Consider the following 20,061-nt stretch of genomic DNA (forward strand, 5'->3'; position numbering starts at 1 on the left):
ATGGGTGTGTCAGAGGCAGTGCGGTTGGCGCAGGATAGAGCAGGGTTTAGGGCTGTTGTGCATAGGGTCGCTATGAGTCGAAAACAACTCAACGGCACATAACAACAACAACAAGCCTTCCATAAATTTACTTGAAAGAAAACTGTTCAGATGGGAGCCTGAGCAACAGCAGACTATGGCTTTTGAAATAAAACAGTCTCACTCCTTCTGTCCCTAGACCCTTATGATCCACATTCAGACATGATTCTCACCATATCTGCTGCCTATGCTTATGCAGATTTGAGCTTATGGCAAAAACCTGAAATGGCACTGCTGTGGCCATTGGGATTCTGGACAAGGAAATTTCTGAATGTTCCTGCATGATACACACCATCTGGAAGATTACTTGCCTGTTATTGGTTGTCAGTTGAGACTGCTTAAAAAACAGAACATAAGATTATGATGAGACCTGTGATACCCATCATGTCATGGGTGATGTCAGAGAGACACTAATAAAGAAGGTGGTTCCCAGAACAGTTCTGTAATAAAATGGAAATGGTTCATGGAGGAGTAAGCCACTGGGAGTGCAGGGGACTCTCAACATACATAAGTAAGGAGTCTGTTTTCCCATTGAGTCTACCTGGAACCTCTGGAGATGCTGCTAGAGCCCATTGCCACATGAACAGTGCCCAGTGAACAGCTTCCTGTTGATCAACAGAAGGCTGTTTGGTTCACAGATGGCAGTTCCAGGATACATGGACAACCTTTGATGTGGAAAGTGACTGCATTACGATAGGAAAACTGAGGAATGCAAGAGCAGATCAACACAGTGGGTGCTGTTGGCTTATTAATTTTATAGCTGGTGCCTAATGGCTTAGCCATACGGTCAGGGAAATGGGTGCTGGAAAGCCAGATTATTAATGGTACTTCAGTGTAGAGTATGGACCTATGGAAAACTCTGGGAATTTAGGGGGTACATTGATTTGGACATGTTAGTGGAATCAGAAGGTGAGCATGTTGATGCACTCACTTGGAGTGTGACCTATTGGGTCCATGAAATGAGTGGACATGAACATGGTACAGCAATGCAGAGATGGGCTGAAACTAGACCTATTCCTCTTTCTCTGAGGCACAAAACTCCAATAATGATTGTTCTACTTGCCAGCAACAGAGACAAAGGTTGCAGAAGGTCATAGGACAAATTCCCAGGGATGAAGACCCTACACATATTTGACAAGTTGTTGGTATTGTACTAGTGGTAAACGAGTCCTTGTTGTTATTTGCTGTTGAGTCGCCTACAACTCATAGTGTAACAACCCTCTGTACAACTGCTCCAGACCCTGCCAACATATCTTCTCCAATTACTGTGTCAGTCCACCTCATCCAGGATCTTCCTCTCTTGCGCTTTCCCTCCACCCTTCCAAGCATGATGTCCTCCAAGAACCAGTCCCTTTCCCTCCACCCTTCCATGCGTGATGTCCTCCAAGAACCAGTCCCTCCTGGCCACATGCTCAAAATATGTGAGACAGAGCTTTAAAATCCTAACCTCTAAGGAGAAACTTCCTTTCTCCCTCTCTGTTCTCTTGGCAGTACAAGAGTTTTCTCCAGCACCACAACTCAAAGGTATTAATTCTTACAGAAATTGATATTTACTCTGGACTGGGCTTTGCATATCCTGTAACCAAAGCAAATGCCAAAAATACTATTAAAGGACTGGAATAAAAGATGCTGTACCAGTTTGGGCCACCAAATGATATTCCCTCAATCCAAGGAACATACTTTGGAGCCTGTAGTATGCAGCCATGACCCAAGAAACATATTAAATGGACATACTGTGTTGCATACCACAGACTGGTATTCAGTCTTGTTGTGTACTACCATCGAGTTGGAACTGACCCATAGCAGACCCTCCAGCGGGTTTTCAGAGGCTGTTCATGGCCCAAGAGGAGTTTGCCCATCTTTCTCATGGAGAGGCTAGTGCCCTCAAAGCGCATGCCTTTGTGATTGCAGCACAGCTTCTTGCCACTAGGCCACCAGAGCTCCCTCACCCTCAAAGTAATAGTTTCATAAAGATTTGGAAGGAGTAACTGAAATATTTGTTACCTAAAACAGGTAAACTAAGGGTATGAAGGGCTGGCTCACAGGCTTTCAAGAGTACGCCCACATTCTATGAAAGGAGATAAAGGAGGTTTCCTGTGTTTTCCAAGTATATCAGTAGAGGAGAGAGTAGAGGAAGGTGCTAGTGTTACTACACTGTTCTTCCCCACATCACTCAAAATTGTTTTTTTCTTGTCAGATGGTGCAGTCTCAGATCCAGAGATGCAGCCACAAGTACCTGAACCAGGAGTGATTCCTGAGCAAATAAATATAACAATACCCTTATACTTATATGCAAGAATTCCCAAGGGTCTGATAGGATGAACTTCACCCCATCTTGCAAAAAAGTAGGGTTAATAGTGAATACTACTGTCCTGCTTAGTTACTAAGACAACCCACTGGTGGTGTAGTTACATAACCCTACCCAACGTAAATGGGAATGGACTAAAGGGTAAGCACTCTCCTGCCCTGTCCCACCACCCTTCCAAGCATGATTTCCTTCTCAAAGGACTGATCTCTCCTGGCCACATGACCACAGGGTGAGAGACGAAGCTTCAAAATCCTTGCCTCCACGGAGATACTAGAATTTGGTTATCTAAAATGGGGGTGATAAAGGTATTGGCATAAAGTAACTGCCTCACACTTTAATGAATATAGTTCTTACTAAGCTGATTTTAAGGGGAGAGTTAATTCTTCAAATATGAAAGGTAATGGCTAGAAAAACAAGTGTGTGTTGTCAAAACCTTATAGTGCAAAATGTCTTCCCTAGCCGTTATTTTGTGAAGAAGTATTTGATGTATTGAGGATATATATAGGATTAGGTAGGATACAAGCCCTTCTTGACTAGAGGCTTATACAAATCTTTGAGAACTCAATGTTGGGGTTTTTTCTGGGACACAGTTTCCAGCTGTGCCTGGCCTCTTTGCTTACCAATCTTTGCAACTGGTCTATATCACCCACAGTCATGTGAGTCATTTCTCTGATGGGTTTGAGTCTCTGAGACCTTCCAGTAAAGCACAGATTTCAAGGGATATAGAGGAACAGGGGAACTGAATGAAAGAGCAACAGTTGCTGTCAGAAATCCTGCAGTTTTTCTGCAAATCAAACATTTGGGACATTGGTGACTTCCCCCTTTTTGTAACTATGCTGCTAAACTTAGCAGAATGAATTATGAATGTAGGGCAGTAAGATTTCTCTCATGTCATCATTATACATACATGCAAATATGATGAAGTTAGAGGTAAAAATCATTCATGCATGAAAATCATTGCATACGGATGGTGTTCATCTAGAGTTCACATTGAATCATGTAATTGAAATTTAGAAGTACATATTTAGAGTGCCATATGTGAATACAATTGAGTATAGTTTATCATTAGCTCAGTACAAGTTACTCATAATGAAAAATATTTTAGATAGAATGCATGTATTAGGAGCTGGGCAAAGAGATCATGTTAGCAAGTTGCTCTTTGTGTTTTGCACCCAGAATTGTGTGTTGTGCACACACTGAGACAAATCATTGTTACTTGAGGTTTTGGATAATTAGTGAGTATGAAACTAATTCTAAAAGGACTTCACTTCATCTGTAAGTGAAGCTAGTGTTTCTCATTTGTCACAGGACTCTCATAGAGTGAAGTGAATGTGACTGATGATGAGTTGAACTGAATTTCCAACAGATTGACCTCCCCAGAAGTCCTAGTGTATGAGGTTTCTATCTTTTCTATCTATATATAACAGAAAAGGGGGGAATCACCAATACTTTTTTCCCACCAAATTGGCCCTCTAGGAAAATTTTGATCCTCTAGCCTGTCAATTGCACAAGACAAGACTGGCCAGCCTTTTTCCAAGGATCCCCTGATGGATTTCAGAAGCACTGCCTTTGGGATGTGCCACTCCCTGCAGACTAAGCCCCAGAGATCTGAAGCCTTGTCTGTTTTAGAGTGGGGGCCCAGCCTCCCTTGGTGGTCTCCTGCCTCAGCTTTCCTCACTGACTGTGTCACGGGGTCAACTTTGGCCACCATGTCCATGGTCCTCATTGTCAAATTGTTCATATAAAAGCAGTGTCCACAGCAGTATCAAAAAAAAGAAAAAGCAAAGAGTCTGTGCTATCCGCCACTTCAGCTCCAAGAGCTACTGACTCTCAGCTCACTAACCTAATCACATGGTTCCCCCTCCCCTTTTTCTTTTTGGTCTTTGAAATCATGTTCTAAATGAAATAAACTTCTTCTCCTTTCTTACCACATATCTAACCTACTACTTTATGGGGGTTGGGACTTCTACTTGGGAGGTGGCTGGGAGGATCCTAAGGGGGAGGGATGGGGTGGTGAATATCTTGTTAGAGGAGAGTGCAAACCAGCACTTGCTCATACCCTGAGGCCAGTTCACTCAGGCCCTGTTTTCTCTTCCAGCTTGCTTATCTCTTCACAGCTGTGGCCAAACCATCAGTCGGTAATGATGGTTTTGATTACAGGAGGCTGTGCAGCTGTGTGTGTGCTGGGCTGTGGGCTCACCCATCCTCCCAAGCCTAAAGCACTTTCCCTTCCCCTTTCTGGACTTGTGGTTTGTCATCTGTTAGCACAGAGCCTCCTTGTATTGGCCTGTGGCTTCCTGTTCTCAATCCGCTCCAAATTTACCCTGTGAGGTATTTCCCAGCTTGCACAGAAGCACACAGTATCCTCCCTCTGCTTGAATCCATACCCCCTCTCCCAAGGAAAGGAGGCAGAGAGGGATAGAGCAGTCGGGAGTGAATAGGTGTTGGCTGTGATCTTTACACAACCTGGCAGCAGGTCCCACAGCTTGTATTAGTGTACAAGCCCAACAGATGGAACAAATTGACAGCATCGTGTTCATTCACTCTAGACTCTAGAAGCAGCTGAGTTCTATTTGAAGTTAGATGTTTGAATGTGTTTTTCCTGTGTAAGTGGACTTGGTGGTTGTATTGAACACCCCATGGCTTAGCACCCTACAGGGGCATGGAACTGTTAATGAACGTGGTATGTGTCTTCTTCGCCCCATGGAGTGCCTACTTATGTTCTTCCTTCACCTGTTTTGTGGAACAATGGAGTGATAGTAGTGAAATAAGGAATGTCTTTTTGAAATAAATACATCCCACTCTGATTTGAGTAGTGATTATTAGCCAGTCGTTTAACAATAATAACAGTAACTACCCCCTGAGCTCTCTGAAATTGAGGTAGGATATAATGTTTGAGTTGATGTCCTGTTCCTTGTCTTGGCCCACCTCGTTAGGACAAGTAGTATTGGTTAAGAGTTGTAATGTATTGCACACATTGCATTTTCTAGGACTTCAGGATGCTTTCGACAGTGACTGGGAGACTGGGAAAATCATGCCCAACAACTATAAAAATGGATCTGATGATGGAGTACTTGCCTACAAACTCCTGGTGCAAACTGGCAGCCGAGATAAGCCCGTTGACATCAGTCAGGTACTGTGCTTCACTGCACAGGGTTCATATGCAGAGTGTGGGGCACAAACACAATATTGAAGATGTTGAAGCACCAATGGTCGAGGAGTCCACAGGAGTTGATAGAAAGAGCATTGAGTTGGCTGTGCTTCACCTTCTCACATTAACTGTGAATTTATGCAGTGAAATAAGCTCAGTTTCATCATCTGTCAAGTGGGGAACATGTCTGTTACTAACTCCCAGAATGATTATTATAATAAACCATGATTGAGACAGTGGAGGCACATTCAGGTATTAGAAATACTGTGTCCAATTCTTAATCAGGTATGGGTATCTTTTTGGTCTTGCTTGTATTCAAACTTGGAAAGAAAAAAAATGGATTCATTGCATAGCAGTCATTTGGAATGAATTGGTGGAGATTACTAGAAGAATGGAAAGTTGATTTTTTTTTTTTTAATATTTATAACTTTGTGCTGCTCTGGCCAAAGAAGTAGAAATAAATGGCTGTCATGAATGAAGCCAAAAGAAAGGCATATTGCTGGAGGCTGAGGAAATTGGCAGTCTGGCTGCCCCACTCCCTAGAAAATAAAGGCTATTTCTCCAGCTCTCTCTCTGGGTCTTTTCTGTGACAAGGATTTGAGCCATTTCCTCTATCCCTGACTGTTTTTGTATTCTCCAGGTAAACCCCACAGCACTACTGGCCTCCACAGACCTATTCCCTCTGCTCTTTGTAGCTTCCTTGCTTCACCTCCAAGCAGAAACCCATCACGCTAATCTCTCTAGATCTGTTTATTGTCTTCCCCTCTTCTGCTGGCATGAAAGGTGACAGATTTACACAGTACGTTGTTCAGAGTTACTATGGCATGTGAAACACTATTTATAGCACCATATAGTCAGCTGTCAGGTCCAACAGGGCTATAGCAGAAGAGCCTGCCCAAGAAAAAGCAGAGTGACATCGGGGGAGCTGAATTGGATTTAGGCCCCAAGTCTACTACAGAGTGGAGGGGAGGCTTTGACCTACTGATGGCATTGTACTCCCCGGAGAGAGTAAAGTTTGCCACAACCATTGTGCCATGTGATTCTGCAGATATCTCAGACACACATAGTTTTTCTATGTCTTGGGAATTAATTTAATCCAGACCCTAGAAATTTAGTTTGCTCACTATCCTCTGTGGCCTTTCTTCCTTCACTCTTTCTCTGTTAACTGCTGTCACTGGTGTTTTTCATTTGGTGAAAAAAAGACCAAAAGCTTTGAATCCAGGCCTGAATTTAAAATAAACCAAAAAATTGCATATGGCTAGACAGATCATGATGTTTTGTGTTTTAGGGTTCCCCTTTAGCAAAGCTCACCAGGCCCACTACATGGAGTGGCATTCCCCTGTAGGCCTTCCATCCCTGTGACCACCTCTCGGCACAGGGGTTCCACTGTGGTGGTTCCACACCAATTTCTCCCCCTTTTTGGTGATGGGCATTTTTTTAAATGTGCAGGTCATGGGAGGCAAGTATTAGCAAAATTTATACAGATGTTGTTTTATTTTTATAGCTCTCCTCCATTACTGGGTGGCATTTTGTTCTGTGTTAACAACAGAGGTTAACTGCACGCAGACGTGTGTGGGGATTCCTGCCAGATTCCCACCTCCCTCCTCCTATAAACGTGTTTCTCCAGATTGTTCATTCTCTATCTTAGCTACAGTCAGTATTTTAGCATTCAGATTTAATTGATTCAGTCAATTCCCAGACCATTTGCAGAACTGTGTGTTATAAACACACCAATTATGACATCCTCTGATAAATGCATTTTGAAAGAAATCAAAGTTGTTCTGAAGAGATTTTCTGCTCTCTCCAATAGTGGACATTCTCTTTGTTGTAGATGTGTCTGTGAGACTGCTTTTCTCCTTTAGCATTTGTCTCCCACCCCACCCTACCCCCATTCTCAAAAGCCTCTATTCTTCCATTTTGCAGTTGACTAAACAGCGTCTGGTGGATGCAGATGGTATCATTAATCCAAGTGCATTCTACATCTACCTGACTGCTTGGGTCAGCAACGATCCCGTCGCTTATGCTGCCTCCCAAGCCAACATCCGGCCACACCAGCCTGAATGGGTCCATGACAAAGCTGACTACATGCCAGAGACAAGGCTGCGGAGTGAGTAGCTCTCCACCTACAGAGCTGAGAGTGGTGGAGTTCTCCAGGAACAGTCCATTGACAGGATCCAGAGTTCAGAAGTGTAAACAGAACAATATGTTTCTTTTAGTTTAAAACTCAGGGAGACAAATGGGGACTTGTAATATCACCCCATGCTCTATCACTTTGAGAAATAAGCATCTCTAACTTCTTCCACACAGAGCTTTAACGCAAAGATACTCATCAAACATTGTTCTTTAATGCCAGCTGGTCTGTGTGAACATTGGGGGACACTCCAGGTTGAGTGTTATTTTACCTTCACAAAGTTTTATCACCAAGGATTAGATGTTTATCTTAACTTGTGTCAGCTCTAGCATTGAAGGGATTGTTGGCAAGTTGTATCATTCCTAGAAGCTATTGAACACCTGTACTCTGTCAGTGCTGTTTAAAGTGGAGCAGAAAAGCCTGTATACAGTAGGGTCATTTTCCTTCTTGCTCTCAGCCCTGTCGTTTTCCTTCTTGCTCTGAGCTTAGGGTTTGAAAGGTGATTCTCTGTGCATTTCCTTTACAATTGTGTTCGTAGTATCTTTTGCTTACAGCTTGGGTACTGGGCAAGGGAGCATGAGAGGAAAGTATTCTTTTGTAACCATGGTTAAAGAGCAAGCAAGTTATACTGTGCTGTATCTAAACCCCAGAGCCATATGGCAAGGAGCCAAGGCTTGTCTTAATGAAAATTTATAGTTGAGAATATAATAAGGCAAATCATGTTTATCAAGTCAACTAAATGACCCCAAAGGATTGGAACACACAACAGCAGTAAATAAAGGCTTGTTTTATACTGTTAGTGCTGCATGAGAAAGGAGTGTGGAGGGTATATGTGTGTTAGATTGCTGAAAAGATAAGAAAGTTAAGCTTGTTCCCCAGTAAAGCATGACTTTCAGTTTATTTGTTCCAACAAATGGTTGAACAAAACCATTTAGACTTATTATTTTGATATGTATCTGTTGTATTAAAAAGTTTTCGCAAATGAATTTTTCCAAGTTGATTTTTAAGTTGTTACTATGTGTTACAAGGAGTTACTATTTCTAGATTAAAGTCAAAGATTGAAAATATGCAGAACAGACTCTCACACTTCCTCTTACCCAAAAAATCAAAGGTTAATTGTTATTCAAAGTGTTTTAAACCAAATAGTAAAATTTTGAAACTTGTGTTTTATGTTGGAGAAGGAAATAAATAGTAAGTTGACTTTGTTGCAGTTTTTTACTTCTCTCCCCTTATAATTATGGAGTATTATGGACATTTATAAAAATTGATGCAAATCTTGTAAGACACTTGATAGAAACTCATTACATCTCTGGACAGTGGAAAAGCTGATAACCTAAAGGTTGATAGTTCAGGTCCACCCAGAGGTGAAAGAAAAGCTGATAGTCTACTTCTTAAAAATCAGTTATAGAAAAACCCTGTGGAGCACAGTTGTGCTCCACACGTGGCATTCCCATGAGTCAGAGCTGGGTGGCAGCAGGTACCAGTATTGCATGCTTGACTGTTGTGAGTTTTGTATGGATGCTCTTAACCAGCCATTGTCCTCGTTGCTTTCTTGGTGCAGTCCCAGCAGCAGAACCCATTGAATATGCTCAGTTCCCTTTCTACCTCAATGGCTTGCGTGACACCTCAGACTTTGTGGAAGCGATTGAAAAAGTAAGAACCATCTGCAACAACTACTCAAGTCTGGGGGTCTCCAGCTACCCCAACGGCTACCCCTTCCTCTTCTGGGAGCAGTACATCGGGCTTCGCCACTGGCTCCTGCTGTCCATCAGTGTGGTGCTGGCCTGCACATTTCTCGTGTGTGCTGTCTTCCTCCTAAACCCCTGGACTGCTGGGATCATTGTGAGTTTATTATAAGGGTCTTTGTGGAAGTCACATTCCTTTCGGCATAGCTCTTTCTACAGCCAGGACGTTTTGTTTATGTCTGGGCCTGTGGGAGAGGATATAGATTGCATCATCCATAATGTATTTATTCTACATAAGGTGGTGAGGTTCATAGTTAAATTTGAGCCTTTGATGGCCCTAATCTTGGGTCCTTTATCCTACAGCTTTATAATTTCTGTGAAAAGATAGAAGAGCTTTTTAAACACAGTTGCCTTAATAGTGCTGATCATTTATTAAAACATTCAAAACATTACTAATTCTTTTTTCATTTTTTAATTCAAAAGTGTCATTTTGTAATTTCATTCTGGGTCTGATATATATAGAAGATTCCTTTATATTTGACATAGAAGAATAATTGGAGAAGTCAAGACAGTGGTATATCGAAAAAGTGTTTTAAATTCTGGTGTAAAATGATAAACTAATATTGCTAGCTTGCATTTTTCCCCCTGCATCCTTTCTCTAGAATACTTTGCGATAAGTAAGTTTCATGGAAAATCCATAAAATCATGGCAGTGTTTAAATTCCACTAACTGTGGCATAGCCTTTAAAATGCTAAAATTATGAAAACATAGACCAGGTCTTGTTCCTGCACTGTAAGTCTGTGCAGCAGGTATGTTAAAAAGTAAATGTTTAGTCTGCAGACGTTTCCATGGTACTCAAACAGTTGATGTTCATCTTTCATTAGCTTATTAAAAGAAAACAAAAGGGGCTTCTTTGACACTTTGCTGTAGCACCCCACCCCCAGAAAAGAAAATTCATTTTCTACTTCTCTTCTTGAACATGCTTTGTTTTTCCTCCCTTTTGACCCAAGTCTGTCTCATAGATTTTCTTCCTATCTCACAGCAAATTTTTACATGGAAGAGAGTAACATTTCTTGGATTTGAATGATTTGTCTTGTCTACCCTGCTGCCTACATTTCTTCTAAGTGAAGGGTCCCCTGTCGTCTGACACATAATGGAGGTGTCCTCTTCCTTTTGCTAACTTGTTACCGAGTAATTTTCCCCTAGCTGAGAGCTCTCCAAACAAAAGCAAAAATACTTTAACTCAAAAAACCTGTTGTTCGAAGCTGCACTGCAATCCCAGAGGTACATGGTTCAAATCCACCAGATGCTCTGCTGGACATGAGGGGCAATCTCCTCCTGTACCAGTCAGATCTGATTTGATGGTACACACATTAAAAATAATAAAATAAAATTTTAATTTTTTTTTTTTTTTTAAAAAGCCTGTTGTTCGCCCTGTTCTGTAAGCAGTGCTTTTAGGATGAAATGTGCAGCAACCAAAAATTGCTTCATACTCCATCATCAAGTGTGTCAATTTAGTTATCAGGTAAAAAAGAAAAAGATGGTCAGGCATGTTAAGATCAAAGCAAGAAAAAATGTATTATTTTAAACAATACTGAATTGTAGTTAGCAGTGGTGGAAGCCCTTCCTGGTGCAATCTAGTGTCTATGGAAGCCGTTTGAGTCTACCCAGAGGCACCTTGGAACAAAGGTATGGCAGTTCACTTTGGAAAAGTGAGACATTGAAAACCCTTTGGAGCAAAGTTCTTAAGCTTTTCTTTGCTTTCTAGAGCAGTTATATGAAAAAATTTTATCTTGCAGTACTAAGTTTAGATTAGATTAGATCCCTTCTATATAGCCTTATTAACTGACTTTCCCTAAGTCTCCATTCTTAACAAGAATTTGAACTGGGAAGTCAAGACAATTATCCAAAGTCACAATAAAATGGTGTTTTCTTTCTATTCCTTTCAGAGGAATTTCTCCACTCTTGATCTACACAGGAGACCTCTTGTCTAGCCGTTGGGGTGTCTGTCACTGACTGTTGTGTCCTTTCAGGTGACGGTCCTGGCTTTAATGACAGTCGAGCTCTTTGGCATGATGGGCCTCATTGGGATCAAGCTGAGTGCAGTGCCTGTGGTCATCTTGATTGCTTCTGTTGGCATAGGAGTGGAATTCACTGTCCATGTTGCTTTGGTATGGGATGAATTTTAAAGAAAAATTTGATGGCATAATTAAAATTTCCTGTGGTGGTTTTTGGTCATTATGTGGGAACAATTTAATTTTTTTTTCCATTTCAAGGAATATGTATTATAGTATAAAAGGCTTCGGAGCACAGAAATTGCATGAGTTTCTGAATGGTTTCAATTTCTTTACCTTTTGAGGTACCTGAGGAGGAGGGCACGAGGAAATGAGCTGGGCATGTCATTGGTCAGCATAGCTGCTGGAAAGCAAGTCAATAAAGACTACTTACTTGGCATTGGATGTGTCATTAGTGTCAACATTGTCAGACTTGTTAAAAAAACAGATTGTGTTATTTGTATACAGACTGTGCACACAGTGGTGAGAGGGTGGGCCAGCAGGTGCTGACACAGAGCTCTTGAGCCTCTTAGGAAGGTGGCCCTGCTCAGTGCCCACAGACACCCCACTTGCTTCATCCTCCAAGTTCAAGGCAACAGGAACAGAGCTAGTGTTGCTTCCAGCAGGAAAATGTTCTATGCCCAGCCCTGTAAATAGAATGTTGAAGATAGTTAATTTTAAGCTAAATGAACCTTACTTTTCAGTCACTTACATTAATTTTTTTTGAACTCCAGTCAGGCAAATGCATATCTACCTGTCTGCTTCTTTCCCTTGTCCCATCTGGAGTCCTTTGATAGATTTATGAATGACTTTATGAATATAACTATGTGATTTTGAGGGTATAAACTTTTGTTTTCAGAAGAAATACCTGTTTTGTTATAGTTACCTTATTTTTCCCCAGCATGTATTTTAAAACTGATGATACTGGATCTTCTATATATTAAGCCTAATCAAATGAGTTTCCTTAAATGAGCTTGGTAGGAGGGAGAGTTTGCTTTGGACAGAATTCACTAGTCCTTGAATTAGAGGAGTTTGATGGTGAACGAATTTTCCACTGCAAATGGAAACTTACACTTATTAGTTAATCTAAGTTTACCAAGAACACTGTGCACATACAGGACATGGTATTCTTACCCTATTCTTCATATTAAATTCTATTTAAAGTGGACAGTTACTACTCTTTAGAGGGTTTATAAAATGATGGGCTATGGTTGGTGAAGAAATCTTCCCTGAAAGACTTTTAAAAAGTCTCCGTGTTCCTGTCAGGTTTTGGGTTTTCAGTAATGTTTCAGTTGTGTAAAATACAATAAACACAGTTTGAACCTTAGAGTCTCATGACCCAAAACAAATATGGTATAAAATACATGGTTCCAAATCATCTTGGTACTTTGACCGTAAGAGAAATGACAGCTAAATTGGCCTTAATGTCTTTCCTCAATTGACACTACCAGTGCATCGACAATCCATCTTAGAAGTAACTGTTACAGATGGATTAAAAAGTGGACTGGAGGGGGAGGGAGAGGAAATTGTGCAACAGTCGGTGAATGAAAAGCCAGCTTTTCTGTAAACTTGTTGAAATCACAGGGGGGAAAAAAGTAACTTACAGAGAAATATATGAAATTCATTGCACATATTTCTATACTTTTTATTTATTTATTTGTATGTAAAGGAGGATAATCATTCTGCTCATCCTTGGAGAGATGAAGCGTAAGATTCTACCCTGCAGTGTATTATATGTAACTCTTGATTTTAAGACGAAGCTGACTGCATGGCTCCATGAGGCCCAGGTATCTGACCAATCTGAGCTCTGCTCTTTGCACAGGCCTTCCTCACTGCTATTGGTGACAAGAACCGTAGGGCAGTGCTTGCCCTGGAGCACATGTTTGCGCCTGTTCTGGATGGTGCAGTGTCCACTCTGCTTGGAGTCCTGATGCTCGCAGGTTCTGAGTTTGATTTCATTGTCAGGTAAACATGACTGTGAAAGATGAGTGTTCTTTTAAGTCATTACTGATTGTTCATGTGGCCTTTATTGCATATTTTCTTATGCATCTGGCATACATGAGTGTTATTTCTGTTTAGTATGAAAATCCTATGTTCTTCTGTATTTTGTAGGTAAGTAGAATCATAGCTTCATTTATGACTAATTTCTTTTGAACTCAATAATTCCGATATATACAGAAAAGGTTTTGTAAAGATGTGTTCACTTCTGGAGATGTAGAATGCAGTATTTTGAGTAAAGATGAGAGAGGTTGGGCCTGGCAGCAAAAAGCTAAATATTAAGACCAAAGAATTAAACAGTATAAGCAATATTGTTATTCCAAGTTTGAAGTAGCTACAGGAAAGGATCACCGAGGTTCCATTAGCTGACCATTGTAGTCATCTCCAAAACTACAGAAAGGAAAACTCATAAATACCTAGTTATTCTCTTATTAAGTGAAGATTAATGAGCCTAGATTTCATACTACATCTTCACTAAGAGTTAGGAGCATTGAATGTACAACTGTGGCATTAAATTTTGAAAATTGAAGCCCTTAGATTTTTCTCCAATGTCTAGTGATTTTAATAATGAAATTGACCTTGTGAAATATGATAAGCAAGTTTTCCTTTTGAAAGTAATTTAAAAACTGCAAGAACAGAGATCATTTTCCACTCTGAACAGCTTTTGTGATTTTTCTGAAGCCACTGATCTTGGACAAACACTGTGGCTTTTTTGAGCAAGGCCAAAGCCTCAGGTGAGTAATGACTGCACTGTTTGGAACGCTTCAACCTAGTGAAAGGCTATAAGCAGGTTTTTCTGGGTGTGATGCGTGTGTCACACAGTCTGCAAAGTTTAGCCATTTGCATTATTATTGAAAAGTGATCACATTTTTTGTTGATTCATCACAAACCAATCAGGAGTTTTGGCATCATAAAGACTCAGTATTCTGAGTTTGCTTGGTCAGCTTCTGTTACAGAGCAGCTTCTGTTGTTAGCCAGTGCTTGTCTGGCTCTACCATGCATAGGGACCACGCAGGTGTTCTCCATGTGTTCTTAGTCATGCTGCCAGTATGGTGCCCTCACACAGACATACAACAGACTAGTTCAGTATTCTAATACTAAAATTGTTTGAAGTTTTGACCTTGAATTTTCCTTACTTTGTAAGTATACATTTCATCAAACAGTAGTAGTATTTCTTTATGGCATGAAAACCCTATTTCATGTAGAACATCTTTTGTATAATTCCTTTCACATTTACCACAGGGCCACTACCTAAGAAGTATTTTGTACAAAAGCTAGTAGAGACCCCGTACTCCTTATAGATTCCATTGTCTGAGGAAAGAGGCATCTCACTACTGTAGGAGATGCAGGACGTAGCATTTTGAGGTCTCTCTTGTGTGGAGCTGTGAAGTGAGCCACAGAGAGGAACACTGAGCTGGAATGAGAGTAAACAGCTTGTGAACCTAGAGGCTAGAAAACTGTTCTCTCATCTGACCCACAACTGTTGTTCCTTCTCAGGTATTTGAGTTCCTGCTTCAAGCACTTAAAAGAGCTTCCCGTTTTCTAGAACTGTCTGGATTAACCTGATAGAGTCCTCACTCAGGTTGAATACATGAGCAGACATTGTATACACTAAGCTGTCAGAAATAGAATTGTTCTGTTGATTCTGTAGTAAGATGGATGGATTGCAAATGTCTTAATGCTTGCTGTCTCAAGCTGAAGTTCCAACAGTTTACATTAGTACAAGCTATTGGCTGCTCTCTCTCTGCTAATGCAGCTGAGAATTCTCTAGTGTTTACAATAGCCACAAGGTATTTTTATTTTTATAGGGCTCTCTCTCCTTTAATCTAGCAATGAAACATATATAGACAATGCAAAGCTGCATGCCTTTTCCGTTTATACCGAAGACCATTCACAGAGAGATACCATGCCTTCCTCTTCTAGTCCTGGCCCACTTCATCCTTATGCCCTGGAAATCGCTGGTTAGAGAAGTGCCTGGCATCCAGTCAGCCTGGCAGTTCATTGTCCTGAGAGGCTCACCTCCCTTCTTCTCCCCTCACGTCTCCTGCCCTGCCCAGTTTACCTTGATATTCATGAAAAACCCAGACCTTAGCCTTCAGTGGTGGGAAAGCGGGCCCACTGGTGCACTTTCCTCTTCTTCCATGGTTCTGCAGCCTTTATGTTTTTATTAGCTGATGCAAAACAAGTGTATTCAGAGATGCTAAATTGTTCAACAAAAGATTAGCCTGTGAGCAGCCAAACCATTGTGAAGTGCCCTCACTCAGCACAATGCCGGGGTCCCACAGAATGGCCAGCATTTTCTTTGCAGAAAGCTGGTTCCTGTGTTCTTAAAAGGTTGCACTTGGAGCTATTTGCTAAAACTGGAACTCACAGAAATCTAGGCAGCAAATTGTGATTAATGAAAGCACGAGGAAAGCCTTACCTGATGCGCCAAAGCCTTAATTAGAGATTCTGCTCTGAGATGCAGGCACATTGCACAGTGGATTAGCTGCCAGAAGAAGTGGCCTTCTTTTTCTCCTGGGCTAAATTGTTTAAATTCTACACCCTTCACTTCATTTGTTTGCTTCTGCTGGGTTTTCTCGCGAGGGGCCCCTCTGCTTTGTATTTGTGCTCTCAGTCTGTGCGGCCATTCAGCCTACATTCCATAATTTTGTGTTTGTGTAACATGTTCATAAATAACATGACATACCAGGACATAACAGCATATTAACAAACTAAATTTTTTCCCCTCTCCATGAACTCACACTTTGGGTTGTGGAGTGTAGTCCTCATAGGTATAGTAAGTAAAAAAAGAGACTCTTCTGCTGAATTTGAGCTATAGTTTTTGCAATGGCCCTTTCCGTGGTGTGTTTGGGTTTGTTGTGGATTTTGACAGGCAGGCGTGTTTGGGCACATGAAGGGTAGCTACGTCCATTTCTCTCACTAAACCATTCTGCTTCTTTTCTCTTGCAGGTATTTCTTTGCCGTCCTGGCCATCTTAACAATTCTGGGTGTTCTGAATGGGCTGGTATTGCTCCCAGTGCTTTTGTCCTTCTTTGGACCGTATCCTGAGGTCAGTAGTTGCACTCACATAAAGGTAAAATCTACAGGCCATCTGACTTTTGTTTTTTCTTGGATCATTCTTAATTTAGATGTTTGTGTATATTCATGTTTTTAATTGTTTACATTTTCAGTAAACATCCCAATAAGTGTGAATTTTTATTTAGTAGGTTTGGGTTGATATTATTGTTACTTTTTAAAGCAGACTAATGGGAATGTGGGACTTATAGACTTAAACATTTCCATTCCGGACCAGTATTGAGCTTGCACAGGGTAACAAGTACCTGAAAGTAAAGGGGAGTTAGCTCACTGATGTCCTCAGGGTAGCAGAGAAGAGAGGTGCTGGCACCCTTGGCTGAGTGCTGTTCTCTGAACTTTCAGCACCCTGACAATGATAATAATGTGGTTCTTGTGTGATGCTGTTCCTAGGTGTCTCCAGCCAACGGCTTGAACCGGCTACCTACTCCCTCCCCTGAGCCACCCCCCAGTGTTGTCAGGTTCGCTGTGCCTCCTCGTCACAGGAACAATGGGTCTGATTCCTCTGACTCGGAATACAGCTCTCAGACCACTGTGTCTGGCATCAGCGAGGAGCTCCGGCACTATGTGGCCCCACAGGGTGCTGGTGGCCCTGCCCATCAAGTGATCGTGGAAGCCACAGAAAACCCTGTTTTTGCCCGCTCCACTGTAAGTCCCTCTTGGTGCTGGGGAGGGTCATTACCACCCAGGGAGGTAGGCCCAGGGTGTCTTAGGGGTCCCTGCCTGCGCTAAGGAGCAGTACATCCCTCAGCCTGAAGACAGACAAGGCAAACAGGAAGCATGTGTGTGCCAGTTTACCAGCTGCTAGGAAGATAACTCCAGTTAAAGTCGACATGGGTTTTCATGGCTGACTTGTCTGACTTCTGAGGAGCCTCTGGGTGGTTTGGAACCCACAGCCTTCACACTCACTGTACCATTGGGGAACTCTTTTATCTTCAGTGAGATCATAAGAAATTATCAATATTTGACTCTTCTTAACTTGTTAGACCATAAACTTCTTATAGTTTGACCTAATACTTATCAAAAAAGCACGAGAGTCAGTTATTATATAAAGTATTATCATGTATCTTGCTCCAGGCAAGTTAGTACTTAAAGACTAGGGATAATGGATGCTTTCTTTTATTTTTCTTCTATTTTTTTAAATTGCCAACAGAAGTGATTTTTACCCCATTCCCTTACTTCTAATAGCCTTAATTGCCCTTGGCACAAAGCTATTTTAATTGTTGTTGAAGACTGTCCTCTAAGCTTTTGTGGCTTCTAGCTGGAATTCCAGGTAGCTGGAGGGCCCTGAGAACCACCTCTGAGTTCTTAGCCTGCAGTAATCTAAGAGTCTGAAGAGCCTGCCTAGGAACAGCCTCTTCTATAAGGCTTTGTGCTGCCTGAACGTTCTCTGCCCAGACTGCTGGTGGGAGGAAAAAAGAAAGAAAGGAAAAAAACCCACAAGAGGGGTTCTAAGGCTCAAGTTGCTCTGATGGAGGGCCTCCTGCTGTCCCTCCAGGAAATGGGTGTTCCAGTCCCAGGCCCGAGCAGCCTTTCTGTGAAAGCACAAGAGGCCAACCAAATAACGTAAATTTTCCTCCTCTTACCCCCCGTGACGACGCCTGCTGGGCTGCAGTGTGAATCTGGTTTTGTTCAGCAGGAGCCTAAAAATAGGTACAAGCTGAACAACTTTGAAGTTGGTCACGGTCCCTTTGATTGATGTGGCCACTGTGCTCTTCCATGCTTTTGTATAGAGACCCAGAAACCAGATTCCTAACAATTGAATAATCCACTGCTGCCTGATAGAACATTCTGCAGTGATGAAAATGTTCTCTGGCCATGCTGTCCAGTATAGTAGCTGCTGGCCACACGTGGCTACTGAAAACTTAATTTGGCTCGTGCAGCTGAAGGACAGAGTATTAGTTTATATTTCAGTTGACTTAGTTTTAAATAGGCACATGTCCCTAATGGCTGCTGATCCTGGTGTGGCTTGTTCTGCCTATGCCCTGTGTGGAGGAGCCAGATGCTTAGCAGTTATAGAAGGAGCTTGGGCGCCTGGTTAATGGAGTAGGATGGGGAAGTGGGGGCGCTGATGGACCACTGCCCCTAAGTTTATGGTCAGTTACCACACGTGGCCTGCTAACTTTATTTGAGAAAGCCTAGAAGTAGAATACAAATGAAGAGCTCTTCCCCAAGACCTGCAGGTCCTTGAAAGAACTAGATCTCCCTCTGCAGTTGAGGGTCCCTGCTGCGTCTCTTTCCTGGGCTGAGCTGACTTAGGAAGGAAATGCAGCTGGGTGGTAAGGTGTGAGTGGGAGGGGCAGGCTCAGTGGTTGCTTGCTTACACCAGCATTCTGCCTGTTCTAACCTGCCCACTCCCTCTGTAGGTGGTCCACCCTGACTCCAGGCACCACCCCCCATTGAATTCTTGCCAACAGCCTCACCTGGACTTAGGGCCTCTGCAAGCAGGACGACTGAGCCAGCAGCCCCACAGGGAACCCACCAGAGAAGGGTTGCGGCCACCCCCCTACAGACCACGCAGAGATGCTTTTGAGATTTCTACTGAAGGGCATTCTGGCCCTAGCAACAGGGACCGCATGGGCCCCCGAGGAGCCTGCCTGCACAATCCCCGGAATCCAGCTTTCACTGCCATGGGCAGCTCCGTGCCAGGATACTGCCAGCCCATTACCACTGTGACTGCATCTGCCTCTGTGACCGTGGCAGTGCACCCCCCGCCAGGGCCAGGGCCAGGGCCTAGCCGCCACGCCCGCAGGGGCCTGTACCCAGGCTATGAGGACTACCATGAGACTGATAATGGGCTGTTTGAGGACCCCCATGTGCCTTTCAATATCCGATGTGAGAGGAGGGACTCAAAGGTGGAAGTCATAGAGCTGCAAGATGTGGAATGTGAGGAGAGGCCACGGGGACCCAGCTCCAACTGAGGTATGTGGTGTGGGCAGGGTTTTGAAGTCTGCTCTTTAACAATAGCTAATTAACACTGGTACAAACGCATGTTGGGTGTTGGGCTGCTGTCAGCAGTTTGAGGTCACCAGTTGGTCTCAGAGAGAATGATAGGCGCTCTCCTCTTATAAGGATGGGCAGCCTTGGAACCCATCGGAGGGTCACTTGGGTCAAATTGACCCAGGAGAGGGGATAAGAGAGGCACTCAGGGATCACAGTTTGAAAAGCACCTTTGCATTTCTTAGGCTCTGTATTCTAGAAAGTTCTGGGTGTAGACATACATATCTGCAAATGAAATTGAGAAGAGCAAGCATCCTCCAGACCGGTTTCTAAATCAGCACTGACTTAGGATGATTTTATGTGTGAGTCCATCCCTGTCCACATGGTTCTCCATGTCCATGACAACCTCATGTGAGTCCATCCCTGCCCACAGTGTCTTTCGTGTCCATGATAACCCTGTGTGACTCCATCCCTGTCCACAGTATCTTCTCTGTCCATGACGACCCCATGTGAGTCCATTCTTACCCACAGGGTTCTCAGTAACTGATCTCCATAGGAAATTTTCAGACTTTTTGCTCCGGATACTTCTTAGTTAGCATTGAACACATTGATTAGACCAATCTGAACCATACCCATTTGCT

General features: G+C 42.5%; 1 protein-coding gene across 3 annotated transcripts in view; it reads left to right on the forward strand.

Annotated features, from left to right (window-relative positions):
* Nucleotides 1-19,403, forward strand: part of PTCH1 (patched 1) — a 72,511-nt gene extending 53,108 nt beyond the window's left edge. For all 3 annotated transcript variants that reach the window (XM_006898866.1, XM_006898865.1, XM_006898867.1), the window contains exons 16-23: nt 5,377-5,519; nt 7,461-7,644; nt 9,230-9,510; nt 11,387-11,524; nt 13,230-13,372; nt 16,358-16,457; nt 16,874-17,128; nt 18,847-19,403. In XM_006898866.1, the coding sequence (XP_006898928.1) occupies nt 5,377-5,519; nt 7,461-7,644; nt 9,230-9,510; nt 11,387-11,524; nt 13,230-13,372; nt 16,358-16,457; nt 16,874-17,128; nt 18,847-19,401 (1,799 nt within the window). In that variant the 3' untranslated portion in view covers nt 19,402-19,403. The remainder of the gene's footprint in view (nt 1-5,376; nt 5,520-7,460; nt 7,645-9,229; nt 9,511-11,386; nt 11,525-13,229; nt 13,373-16,357; nt 16,458-16,873; nt 17,129-18,846) is intronic.
* Nucleotides 19,404-20,061: the final 658 nt, after the last annotated feature.

The sequence above is a fragment of the Elephantulus edwardii genome, unplaced genomic scaffold, assembly GCF_000299155.1.
Source record: "Elephantulus edwardii isolate Elephantulus edwardi_28Jun2011 unplaced genomic scaffold, EleEdw1.0 scaffold00238, whole genome shotgun sequence".
Classification (NCBI taxonomy): Eukaryota; Metazoa; Chordata; class Mammalia; order Macroscelidea; family Macroscelididae; genus Elephantulus; species Elephantulus edwardii.